Genomic DNA, 13,638 nt, shown 5'->3' on the forward strand with positions numbered 1-13,638 from the left:
AGGTTTCCATTGGCATTTGGCTCTGTGCCTTTGCTGTTCCTTAGGACTCTCCCAAGAAATGCTAAAGAAACCAATGGACTAAGCAGGTAGACAGGGACTAGTGATACATCTTGCTTTTCTGCAAGGCCTGTGATCCTAAGAGGACTTTCTATTTCTTAGTGGTACAGTTAAATTAGTCTAAGGGTTTGTGTTTTTTCCTTTTTTTAAGCACACACAGTAACCTCTCCTCCAGCATAGCCTACTGTCACTTCTCTGTAACTGCACCTGCAATTACTTTTTTTTTTAAATATATGCTTACATGTGCCTGTATAAAAATGTACACATGATTTTATCTTGGTTTAAATCATTTCTATAGTTGCCTGCTTCATTATCTGTTTAAACAGGATTCCCACTGGTTGAGACTATCCCTGACTCTACACTGTTGAACATACTATTCTGTTATGAGATATGAGGATAAAGAGTTTTATTACTTCATGTGTTGTAGGATACAGCATCCTAAAACAAATGCTTTTGCACCAAGATCAGAGTGCCAGGGTTAGGCTGGGGGACTACAGAAAAACCGTGCTGCCAGGCATACTTGCCGAAGCAAGGTAGAAAAAGGGGGGGAAAAAGTAAAACTGGTATGGAAAAGTTTCCTGCAAACCACTATACATTCAAAAGTATATTACATTATACCCTCACAGTTATTTTGCAATAATAAAAGTTCTTAAAAATGGTGGGGCTTTTCATTTAGTAGTTACTTCTCACATGGCCCAGAAAGCAGAGAGGGGACAGGCTGTGAAGAGCTTCCAGCTCCAAGGAAGTTGCGCCTTACCTGGGATTATGTCTTTCAGCTGTCTCCTAAGGATCTCTGGCGTGTGCCAAAGCGTTGCCTGCTCCGTGAGGCTGTGTTGTTCTTCCTATCCAAATGCCAGTAGGAAACCTAGGCTCCCACAAACTCATTAAAATAGCCTCTAGAGAAGGCCTTGGAAGCAAGTGGACAGCAGTGCCAGGCACCTAGCACAACTCCGAGGGGAGTAGTTATCCAAATTTGTAAGTAACAGTGCTTATTTCCATTTCAGTGAAGGACACATAGTAAATGAATACAAATAGATCCATGGAAAAGGAAATGGAAAAAGAAAAAAGAAAAAGAAGAAATTCTGACTTAAATGCTGAGGAAGATGTGATGCTATATATTTAACATCAGAAGTTTAAGACTCTTCGGCTAAATTATCTTTATACCTCCGAACTATTAACAGTCGATACCTTTCATATTCAAGACATTTTTATTACAAGTAGGTATAACAATTATTGGCAAAAGAGGGAGGCTATATATACATATATAAAATCCAGTGCAAAAGGGAAGCACCCTACAGAACCTGCATTTCTGTTCCCATTAACAGGCAACATTTAGATGTTGGATGAGCAACTGTCATCTTGGACTTCAAGCAGTTCCTCACCGACACAAAGTTTAGACAGGAATTGCTAGAATTTTAGCTGTCCACTTCAAAAGAAAAAAAAATGAAAGACTTGCTGACAGGTGCAAAAATTAATACAAAATGTATTAATAAAAATATGAAACAAACATACATTAAATAGTTTTGCTTCCTGGTACATACTTCAGATTTTCAAAAGAATTTTATAAAATTTACATTCTTAATGAAATGATTTATTGTTGTAGAAAACACATTTTTAATTTCAAGTTTATATTATATTAACTATAAATATCTAAGGACAGAAAAAATATCCCTCCAGCTGGCGTGCGGTATTTCTCAATCGTTTATGTCTTCTGCTCTTTGCCTTTTGGGGAAAACATTACAGCATAGGGCTGACGTCTCTTTGGACGCTGACAGGGAGCAAGATCCTCTTTAATGTATCCTAAAAGAATAAGGCAGACTTGAGGTAAGAAATACAACACGGAAATGCATGCAACTTCTGTTTCTTATTTATTTTAGACCCTCAGGTGGACCTCTGTCCACCTGAAAAAGGCCAAACAGTAACCTATGGATCAAACACAACTTGAACTGCCCTCTGATGAGAAATCTGCGTAGACAATTTCCACAGCCTGCCCAACCTAGCTCACACTGACAGTAAGCAGAAATTTCACGCAAATCAGTTAGAGCATCTGGTTTTTGTCAAACCCTTACTGTTTATCAGCACTAACATCTGCTGAAGTAAGAAGAGTAGAGTTGTACCTCATCATTGGAAGAGCTTCTGTTCAATTCTCAGTTGTTCAAAACACAGGGTACCGTTAAGAGACAGAAAATACATCCCCTGCATCCTACTTCTACCGAGCGACAACTGCAATTGCTTGCCATGCTGTATCTTCCCTTTCCATTTTCTGATTTTTTATTGCATTCTTGTGCAACACGGCCACTGCCATAGAAAGAGAGATCTAAAATCTGCCTCTGATACCCTGCTGAGAACCACAAAGAACCAAACAGCTGCTGCTTTAGCAGAACAAGGAGGCAGCTACAAAGCTGGTTTCAACAAGGGCTAGTAACAGTCTCCCCTCACAGGTTACCTTATCCCTTGAAGTTATTATCAGACTAACCAAGCCCAAGGGCACTTACCAGCCTGTAACTGGGGGAAACCCTTGCAGTAGATAATTAAGGAGGGGCAACGAAACTAGAGCTTCAACAGGAAATCTGACCCCCACAAAGCGAAAGGCTTCTATTCTGAACCCCATATTCATATTATTTGGAACCATGGGTTCAAATTCAAATGAGGTTGACTCAGTATGTCTCTAAAATTCAATCTGCAACTCATACTGTAAGTCATATTATAAGTCTATCTGTAAGAAACAAACCAACCAAGCACTACTCATATTGAGGTCAAAAAAACTACTAAAAAAAACCTACTAAAACTGTTCTCTATCCTGAAAGATTTTTTAAGGATGATACTGTAGCAGTACTACACAACATCACACACATGACCCTGGCCTTTCTTATGTCTGACCTGAATAGAGGAAAAAAAGGCAGAGATGAACGTTTTATAACTAACAGCAAGTGCATTAATATGTAAGTAATTCTGAGTTCATCTAGGACTCCTTACATCCCAATTTCACTTATTCTAAAGAAATATCCAGTATAGTATAAACTTAGTAGATTTTAGAGTCATTAGTAAAAACTAAGTTCTATTCCAAGTTCCAGAGGCTTTAGAAAAGTTATTTATGGATAGAAATATCTTCTCTGTGAACAGGAGTCAAAAAACAAACCCCCAAAATAACCAGCTTCTGAGTTTCACTAACAGGCAGGGGATATGTATTAGAACTACTTAATCACACCCTATTCTCAGTCTTTCCATTATTATATGATTATGGGGAGCTCTAAAGATCCAGGCAAAGACCAACAGTGCTACCTGCCTGTCTTCAGCAAGCACTACCTTTGCCTCTTAAAATGTCAGCCTAGCTCTTGCTTTGGTTCAAAGACAAGTAAATTAAATTCTCTGAAAACCTCTATTATTTCCACCTTCTCTATCTAGGCTCATGAGAAAAGCCTCTCCTGCTTTGTATCCTTGGTGCTGCTGGAAAAGGCAGTATTTGTTCTGAGTAATAATTGCCAGTGGATAAATGGAGCTCAACAGACCTGTGTGAGAAAGGCTGCTTTACGAAAAACATATAATTTCAGGAGTCCATTTTAGAAAGAATCAGCTGCAAGAAAAGTGCTTTATAACTCATTTTATACACAAACCTCTTTCCACACAAGTTTGAGTGGAAGGAAATCCAACCTCCCAGAAATTTTCAGGTGTACTTGGAGGAATGTAGCGAAATCTGTGCCTTGAACACGAAGCTAGTTTCTTTTCTCTCTCTTCTGCTGGAATGTCTGCATAATACTATATGTTAGAAAATAAAAATGCCGAGTTAACAAATTTATAGATCACAAGTAACTGCATTACACGCTGAAACTATCCATCACTGTTTATGAACTGTTATCCAAATATGCTGGTGAGACTAGCCAAGAGCAAAGATATGTTATCTGGCCATTAGCCAAAAAGTTTACTGAATTGACAGATAGCACAGGGGTCAAAATAAAAGAGAATTTTCGAGTGAGTCAAAACTTTAGTATTTGCAAATAAAAGAGAAAAAATGAAAACCCAAAAATCTATGCTAAAAAATCTCAGGGTCTAAATTTACAGTATTTACAGCAGACAAGTCAAAAAGCTTCCTGGTTCACTACCCTCAAATTTGGAGTGTGAAAAGAGCTGGTGAAACATATGCTAACTGACACTGGGATTCCAGGAACTATCTGCCAGCTGGGGATTCTCCAGGGTATGTAGCAAGTTGGCTACCCACTCTCTTATCTGTCAGCTGTGCTGGGGGCTGTGCTGAGAATAGTGTATGCTCTGCAGGCTTCTTTGCAGAGAGATCCCTATGCGTAGCATCACAAAACCACATTTGTTTAGTGCAGCTTTCTAGTGTTTTCAACTGTGATTCAACTTAGCATCTCCCCAAAATAGCAATTTGGAATCTAGGTATTATACAGTAGTGAAGTATTTTCAAAGCTGAATGCACTACGTGATTCAAGTGGCAAACCCAGTCCCTTCCCAGGCAGGACTGCACAAGCAACCTCGTAATAAAATGGTTCTACCACAGTAGGACAGTACTGTGAGCCAGAGGGGCAAACTAGTTTCAAACCTCATTCAGTTGGCTAGAAAATGATCTGGAGTGGAGATTAGGAGAGGAGCAGAGCATTTGTGTCAATGGAGTTTGCTACCTATCTCCATCTACCAGAGAAAGGATCGCAGAATCCTTACTCGGAATATTAAAGCGCACCAATAGATTCCCTTTTTTTCTTAATAGGTGGCAAGTGAATTATAAAACAGGTATAAAAATACTGTTCCCCAAGAGCATGATATATATGTATACAGATGGACAGACATGTACACGCATGCACTGATGATGAGAGAGTAGTCACAACCAGGGCTGCGGGAGACAAAGCTGCACGAAACAGGAAAAGAGGCAAAAGGGGTTTTTTTAATTTTAATGTCTCTGTAAACTACAGGAAGGGGAGCTCTGCCTGAAACTGAGGTATATTTTCTTCTCCTGAAGAGCTGTACAAATATCTTGTCTCATTCAAAGCTTTAACACCAGAGCATATTTTCCTTTCATTTTACAGGAATTTTATTGCATGTGTGTTTCCTGGTCTAAAACATAGATTCCGTTTGTTAGCAGGTTGTATGCAACATAGGAGATTACTGGTCTGTCTTCTACATAGTCCTGCTACCCAGGGTAGAATGAACTGCCAGTTCCACAGAAAACAGTCAGAAATGGTTATAAGGTCCTAGTAAAAGGTTCTACAAAACATTTGTGCACTGAGCCAAATACAGCCCCAATAGTAGAACTGCTGCCAGTTAGTGAATGTGGATAAATTCACTTTGAAAGCATTTGCCACTGTCTTATGCAATGCTCCCTCAGAAAGGAAAAAGTCTCTGCAAATACACTGCTTGCAAAACCTTGCCAGAAACAATTCATTCATTTCTATCCACTCCCTAAATATTTCCTCAGACTTTGGAGACTTTTCCAAGCCATATGGCTAATAGGTAAGCCAAGATGTTTTAAGCATCCTTTCTGCTTTGCCTAATACTCCCCCTTTCCATAAGCATTTCCTTCAGAGCTATTCTTGTGGTGGTGCAATGATAGAGCCAAGTATTCCATACATTCCTAGGCATCTGTCTTGAAGGGACTATCATTTATAAAGCCTAATGCAGAAATCTGTGTTGCAATATTCCGTATTACATATGCAATAATCTCACTATTTTATATCTGTACAATGTGTCTGTACAATGTGTCTAATGTGTTCTAAAGCAGAGGCTATAAATGTTTCCATATGCCATAGTTACCACTTGAATTAACTTGCCAGAAAGTGACAAGAACTAGATTTGCTGAGAGAAGATCCATGGCTTGCAGAGACAGGAAATTAAAATAGTTAAGACACAGTGCTTGGCCCAAGAAATAGACTGAAGTATTTTTTTTTCATCCTGTTTTCTTTCAAAGTCCCTAAATTAAACGTATTTTTGAAAATGGAATTTATAGTTGACTGTAAAACTTGATAAAACTCATTAAATGCAAAATATTAAGCCAATTTTTCAGGAACATGTTTTTGTTCAAAATACATTCCAATGAATATTTTCAGCTAACCAAATGTGACAACTATAAAATGAATAGCAGAAGAATTTAAGAAAAATGTTGGTTCTAAATAGGTATGGAAACCAAATGAAAAGTCTCCAGAGAGAATCTGTTCTTCAGTCCACACTTCTGGAATGTCATAATGTATTAGATCATAGCCTAATTAACTCCAGGCTGAAAGCTTATTAATGACCAAGTTGAACATTCTTGTTACATATGTAATAATCTCACTATTTTTTATCTGTACAAAGTATCTGAAAGCAGTTTAGTAATTTGAAAGAGAGGAAGGACTTGCTAGAGTAATAAAAGGGAAACTTGTAATGCAAAACCTAAAATCTCATACTTTTAAACATTTTGCAAATATTTTTGTATGCATTTGCATATATATACACATTGGCACCTATGCTGGGGTAGCCATCTGAAAATACAAACGCTCCAGAACACAAAAACAAAACCAAACCAAGACAGAGGAACAACACTTATGCTAGTTACGAGGGCTGGAGAGGACAAAAAGCAGTCCTAATCCAGCAGCTTTAAATTTTAGTAAAGCTTTTGAGCAAACGTGTATATATAGATGTATATATAAATTTTATATTTAATATATATTTTTATATATAATATTTTTATATAAATTTATATATAATTTATACATATTTTATATATATATAAATTTTATATTTATATTTATATATATATTTATATATATATAAATGATTCTTTGACTAGCTCGTGTGTATATATTTATATATGTGTATATATATACACACACACGTGTGTATATATACTTATATACTTATATATATGTATATTTAATAATGAAATAAAGAAAATCTTATTCAATCCATGATGTACTAAGTTTCTATCTTCAAAGCGATGTAAGAAAAAAAATGAAGACATTAACTTCTTTGCAGTTACTACAGGTAAAAACAAATAACTTATTTACTTCTTTGCCACTGTATGCCACTGTATGATGATGCAACTATATTCCTAATTTCAACAGCATTTTAAAGATAAAATGCAAGATTGACTAAAATTTAGGGCACTACTTACTACTTCACATTCTTTACAGGTATGACCCAGCAACTTTCGTCTTTCTTCCTTTTTTCGAATTACCTCAATATGAGGAAAATCTAACACAGTATTCTTTCTGAAAAACAAAAATGTTTTCACATGATGTATCTCCTTTACAAGTCTGGAAGATTTCTTTTATCAAAACACAATGAAGCACAGTCTTAAGAGGAAAAAATAAAATAAAATAAAATAAAATAAAATAAAATAAAATAAAATAAAATAAAATAAAATAAAATAAAATAAAATAAAATAAAATAAAATAACAAAATGCTGCAATATACAACCACTCTCCATTTCACCTCTGAAAAAGACTATTTTTATAACCAAAACTGTTTGAGGATTTTTTAATGTAATATGACCATTTTCTAGAAATGTGTGTCTGTCTCAGATTTTGATGGCTTTTCATAGGTCTAAAATAATTACTACATATAATTTCCTTAAAAAATATACTTTTTTAACATATAAAAAGGTAAGGCCTGTAACAGAAGTTCTTGCAATGATTTCTGAAAGAGGAAAGCATGTTGGGGGTCTAACAGATTGTTTTCAACTTTGTGTTTTCTTTTTCAAATGTGTATTAGGTTCCTACCTTCTGCCTTCTACATCTACAATGTAAAAAAAAAAAATTCTTTTGCATCTTTCCTTCTCTATAGAGAGAGCACAAGCTGAAGTAAAAAAAAAAAAAAAAAAAGAGCCAGTAAGTAATTGAAGGTTTAATATTATTACGAAATGAAGATTCGGATTACTAATAATGACTGTACAGAAAGGTAACAGATGCAGCATTAAGAGGTACAGTTATGAAATATTCCTGATTTATTGCCTGGAATGGGAAAAAAAGTCAGAGGTAAAGAAATGCTTTTTGGACAAATATCTTTGATCATAAACGCCTGCATGACCACATAACTCTAAGCAACAGCTTGGATTATGAAATACTGTGATCAATAACATTACAAAAAGCAAGAGTAGCAGTCTCTCTTTTTTAGTGAATGTGATGGACGTAGTTCTCCAACTGCTTATAGGGTGTTCTCCTACCTGAGCTTTTATCTAACGAACTGGGTTTTCTTCCTGAACACCTACAGCTACTAATAAGCTGTGTACAAATAATCTTATTTTATGGAAAAAAACAATCTCTATGGGGAGGAAAAAAGTCTTAAAATGCCTATATTAATAAACAAACTGTATTACCTTTCATCACTTTTGAAGTAGGGCTCCACAAAAGCTTTCTGTTTGGTCTTATCTTGTTTATCTTCATATTCTGGAAATATATATGGAGGGGAAAAATAAACAAAAATAAAAACCAGTCACATAAGGCTAACAAGCTGCCTAGAGATGTGTCTATAAAATGATTAGTCAGTTATTAAGAAATACAAAGATGGCATGTGCAGTCTGCTCTGAGGAAGAGATACTAAAAATAATAGAGAATTGGATGAACCAGAAACTAAAAAGTGTAACTGGAGAAGCAGGAATACAGTAATAAGACAAGTAAAGAAAAAAGATCATCATAATAGCAAAGAAAAGTTTGCCTAAATTTCAAAACATTAAGAAATCAAAGAAGAGAGGAAGTAAACAATGCATAGTCATAAATCACAGCCAAAAAGTGGTGTTTCCTTTCAGAGTCATCCTGCTCTACAGCCCCTGACTTAACATCCATCACAGCTTCCATATTTGTGTGGTGGCTACATCAATGAATTCCTAAAGTGGCTTATGTGTTTGCAATGAATGAATTGCCCCATGAACTGAAAAATGAGCTCATGGTTTGTTTGACAGACTTGATCCAAGAAAAAAGATCTGATTTCAAATCAACTCTTGCAGTCTAATAAAGATAAAAAAAAATCCCACTTTTTAGATTCTTGTTTGCTGCTGCTATTTCTTTATCCTGATCATCATCATGAAGAGTTTCTTTTTCATCACATGCAGACAGATCATCTTCTGCTAGGCAGGATTCATATTCTTCGTGACTTGTTCGATCAAACATTTCTGCTAAGGTATCATTCATTTTTTTTTCTCCTCCTATTAAAAAAATAAAAATAAATCCATAATAAATATCCAAATCAGTCTCCCAACAATTTAAGTCAAGAAAACAATGCTTATATATATTTTGATTGAATGCTTATCAAAAGAACAAATACCTACTTCCCTCTCCAGCACGAGTTAATACTGTTGACACACTTATTCTTTCTGTTCTTTTCTCAATCTTCTAAATGTGGGTAATGCATGCTTATTTTTCATAAAGATACCTCAATTTCATTGGTAAACACTGATTAACTGCTGAATCACTCTGATTGTCTTTAACCTTAATAGTCACGGACAATATTTTCTTGTTATTGTAACTATGGCGATATCCAAGCACAAGGAAATACCTTGTGTGGGGAGGAGATAACCTAACGTGATCAAGTTGCAACTTCAAACACACGCAAGGACACAGACGCACACCCTTAGAAGTCAGTGCCCTGCAGCCACAGATCACCATACATTAAATGTGATGTAAACACGTTTGGATTTATTTTAAATGCAACAGTTCTATTTATGCCTCATTAAAAATGAAATTAGTCTTTCCACGGAAAGTTTCATACAATTACAAAGCAAGTTTCCAAATTTGACTTGCGCGTATATTTGTTGCAGAGAAGTAAAATATGATAAATATTTAACAACTTCAGCGGTGTTAAAAGGAAAGGCACTGCCTCAGCAAGTCCTATCAGTTTATCTTATGTTGAAAAGGCCACTGATTCTATTAGGAAACAGACTGGTGATCACTGTAATCTCCAAAACTCACCAGTGCTATATAATGCAAACCATGTTCTACCCTATATACACACAGAAGAAAAATAACATACATTATTCTTTCCTCTTCCAAAAGAAGTCCTACCTGGACTACTTTCCCGGTTTTGCTCTTGGTTTTTCCTTTTTAATAGCACGCTTTCACTAACAAATGTATAATCCATATCAACACCTTCCCCAGCAGTCCTTGAGTGAGAACCATCCTGAATAAACAAAGCAAACAGACAATAATTGCACTCAGCTATAATTATGTACTCAGCACCACGTTTCATATTCTTTAATGACAATTACTGCAGCTTCTTAGACACCTTCTCCAATATTATTTTCTGCAGTAATATTTGCATAATAAAGATGCAGAAACCAGGTAATAGAATAACTCAAAGCACCAATTAAGCACAGCAGAATTTAGAAGTCATTCCCAAGTTATTATGTTTTAGGATATCCCATAAGCAAAACAAAACAAATACTGCTATGGAGAATTGTCAGTAACCCTGTTCTAACAGCTAAGCTGCATACAAATCAAAGCAGAACAGTCAAGATTTACACATCTTCCTCTGCTTAGCATACAGAGATATCACAGGGAACAATTTTCATGGGAAAAGAAATACGAGATTTGAAACATTTGTCTAAAAAATCATTTTCTTATTTAGTACCTGCTGCAAAGCTTATCAAATACAAGAAGAAAGTTGGAACTTTTTAGGATAACTTACAACAAATACTTGAAAAATGAAACCATATGTCAAGTGAGCTGAATTCAGATTTTTGTTAGAAAGTGGCAGTTCATGCTATAAAGAATAAAGTTTGTAATACTATTTTTTTCAGTACTGTGGAACACATGGACAAGTTACAGAAAAAGTGGCTTACCTTTGTATCAATCACAGTAATGTCCATTTTGTACTGGGAAAGGTCAGCTCCTGGGTCTATGCTCCACTGAAAGTTTTCTAATGAAGATTTATCTTTAAGATCTAGGTGCAGAGAATATGATAAAAAGACAATCCAAAAAAAATAGTATCTATCAGCAGCATGCATAGCATCTAAATTGTAAGTTGTTTTTTTTTCTTTTTTTTTTAATTAAATCGATTCCTCTTTGGATGTTTTAAGGACTGATTATTCTTAAATGATAAGCATACTAACTGGTATAAATCATTTTTTATTTAAAGATTCAAAAGCGATGAGTAATAATTTGAATTATTGAGTTATAATTTGTCAGATTTGGGAAGCACATTGCTCCTATGTGTTTGTATGAGGTAAGCACATAAGTATTCTTACAGTAAAAATGCCTGCACTATGTAAATGAACTAATAATAAAATTGTATAGGAGATCAATAAGAATACAAAAACTGAAGTAATAAAGACACTCCGGATCATTGTTCTAGAGATGACTCTGGAGTCTTTTGTCAAGTAGATGTTTAGCTTCCTAGCTACATGAATGGCTGAGACTTTTAATTCACAAGTATTTCTAAATAAAGGACGCAGTGTAATGGCTTAGCTGAGGAGTACACAGGCAGTAATTCTGCAGTCCCAGCTGGGAAAATTAAATTGTTAGTAATGGCACCACTTATGGTAAAGAAGATACAACATCTGTTAAGGGTAATATTTGGCAGAACCTGCAATTACTAATAGGAGCAGAAATTCTTTATAAGATGATCCAGAATCATAACTAACATTAACGACCGAGCTTATCCTTACACTTGAATACAGTTCTCATGCATTTGGTGTGGACGGCAAAATTCAGAATTCCTAAGACTGTTTCATCATCTCTTATTCATATTTTGCAGTAAGCCACTGTATACTAGTAATAATAATGCTAAATAAAACTAAGAAGAAGTTTCAACTAACCTGTTGAGTTTAAAGCTGAAAGCCAATGATATATTTATTGTAGAGAAAAAAAAAGAATACCAGGAAAATATTACTAAACAAAAACTTATTGAAATATAGTAAGTTCTGATACAGATTGAAAAGCTAGAGGTGATTTTGAAAAGTCCTGAATAACATGGCATAGGCTGGCAAGGAGGAGGGAAAGAGGAGCATTTTCATGAAGTTACCTTGTTCATTTTGCAGTGCTTTACTTTTTGGTAGTCTACAAGGGTTTGGTTGAAGTACAGATGCTGGTTCAGACTCTCCATACCCTGTCCTTGTTTTCTTTCTATTTGGTACATGGCCACTGGCAACCTAACAACATATTTAAATTTTACCATTTCCAAGCACTTAAAGTAATATTCCAAAGAGGAGGAAAAAAAAAAAAGAAAAAAAACAGAAAGACATACCTTCATGTCATCAAAAAGAGATTCTGTCTCTACTGTGTTCAGTAGTGGTACAATTTTGAAGGCAGGGATATCATCTTTCACTTGGATCTGTTTCCTGTTGTCTGGGAATGTTTTTCCCAGCACTGCCTCTTGTACATAAGGTTCCTCTTGTAAATCCCTGCCAAACAGGCAACTCTCGCTAGTGGCACCATTCTGAATGGATGGTGAACCCTCTGCAACGGGCTTCCCTAGCTGTGAAAACACGTCATGCAGAGTCACCTGCTTCAGTCTTTTACAGGCTTCCTCACTTCCTTGTTTTTTCTCTTGGCAACGACCTCCAGAGAAGCGATCAGACAGATCCAGGGGTTTGTCAACAGTATGTTCTCCATTAACAAGCTCAATATCTGCTCGGAAATGCACAGAGTTCTCTTTGTTGAAGGATGTTTTTTCACAACTAATGGCATGCTCATCTTCAGCTTTCTTTCTCTTAGCACACCTGCCTTCTAGTTGCTTATGGTGTATGAGAAAAATATCATTCTTGATAGCCTCATTTTTATCTGTACAAGTGTTTCCAACACAAATTCCAGCCTCGTTAGTGTTCTTCTTCACAACCATCTGCCTATTGATAGAAGCCTGGCTGATAACTGAGTTTATTTCAGTTCCAAGATTAAGTGGTGCAACAAAAGCAACATCTTCAGATTTTGATCTACTTTTATGAGATCTGGAACTGGAAGGATTGTTGAAGGGGTTGGTTTTAGGATTAGGCTTCAATACTGAATCTAAAATACAAGGGGCATGACTTGTGCTTGAGTTGTTCTTCACATTGCTAGAAGCTCCAAAAACAGGAGAAGCTACCTGAGAATCCCAGTCAACGTGTGGTGGAGTGTTCTGAGATGGCTCTGAAAGACTGAATACAGCAAGAGATTAAATATTTTTAAACACAGAGAGCTGGAGGGAGAAGAAGAAAGGATATGCAAAAGGCATCGGTTTCCTTAGAGCGATACATGCCAAAGCTGTCAGAACTGCTTGCAGTAACTGAAAACTGAAGTAAAAAGAAAAGGAAAACTTCTGGTCTAGGAGTATTGTTGCAAGAACTCTTAAAAGGTAAGCGAAACCACACCCGGTCTTTTACTTCAGTGTGGAGTCAAATTCTATTCCACATTCAACTGAGAATCAAGGACAGAATTGAGCCCACCTAAGAATCATTCCTACCAAAGAGCTTCCCACCTTTCAGTGCAGTTATATGGAAGAAAACCTAGATAGGCTCCTGTATTGATCTAATTGGCAGAGTATCAGGTTGTCTAACCTTCTGCAAATGAAGCAAAAAGTTGCAAGTTTCTTTCAGGAGCTCTAATACACTTCAGCACACACCTCGAGATGTCCTTCAAGATGACAAATGAGTGTTAAACAAATTTAGTTTAGGCCACTTCACCCTGAAGT

General features: G+C 35.9%; 1 protein-coding gene across 1 annotated transcript in view; it reads right to left on the minus strand.

Annotated features, from left to right (window-relative positions):
* Nucleotides 1-1,246: 1,246 nt before the first annotated feature.
* RBBP8 (RB binding protein 8, endonuclease) overlaps nt 1,247-13,638 on the minus strand; it is a 29,590-nt gene continuing 17,198 nt past the window's right edge. Inside the window, exons 10-18 of the mRNA XM_088521397.1 lie at nt 12,220-13,105; nt 11,998-12,124; nt 10,817-10,917; nt 10,041-10,155; nt 9,014-9,184; nt 8,360-8,429; nt 7,157-7,253; nt 3,672-3,813; nt 1,247-1,857 (exon numbers count right to left, since the gene is read on the minus strand). Coding sequence (XP_088377523.1) covers nt 1,760-1,857; nt 3,672-3,813; nt 7,157-7,253; nt 8,360-8,429; nt 9,014-9,184; nt 10,041-10,155; nt 10,817-10,917; nt 11,998-12,124; nt 12,220-13,105 — 1,807 coding nt within the window. The 3' untranslated portion in view covers nt 1,247-1,759. The remainder of the gene's footprint in view (nt 1,858-3,671; nt 3,814-7,156; nt 7,254-8,359; nt 8,430-9,013; nt 9,185-10,040; nt 10,156-10,816; nt 10,918-11,997; nt 12,125-12,219; nt 13,106-13,638) is intronic.

This window comes from Tinamus guttatus, unplaced genomic scaffold (assembly GCF_059628265.1).
Source record: "Tinamus guttatus ecotype Peru unplaced genomic scaffold, ASM5962826v1 Tinamus_guttatus_pri_ptg000122l, whole genome shotgun sequence".
In the NCBI taxonomy this organism is placed as follows: Eukaryota; Metazoa; Chordata; class Aves; order Tinamiformes; family Tinamidae; genus Tinamus; species Tinamus guttatus.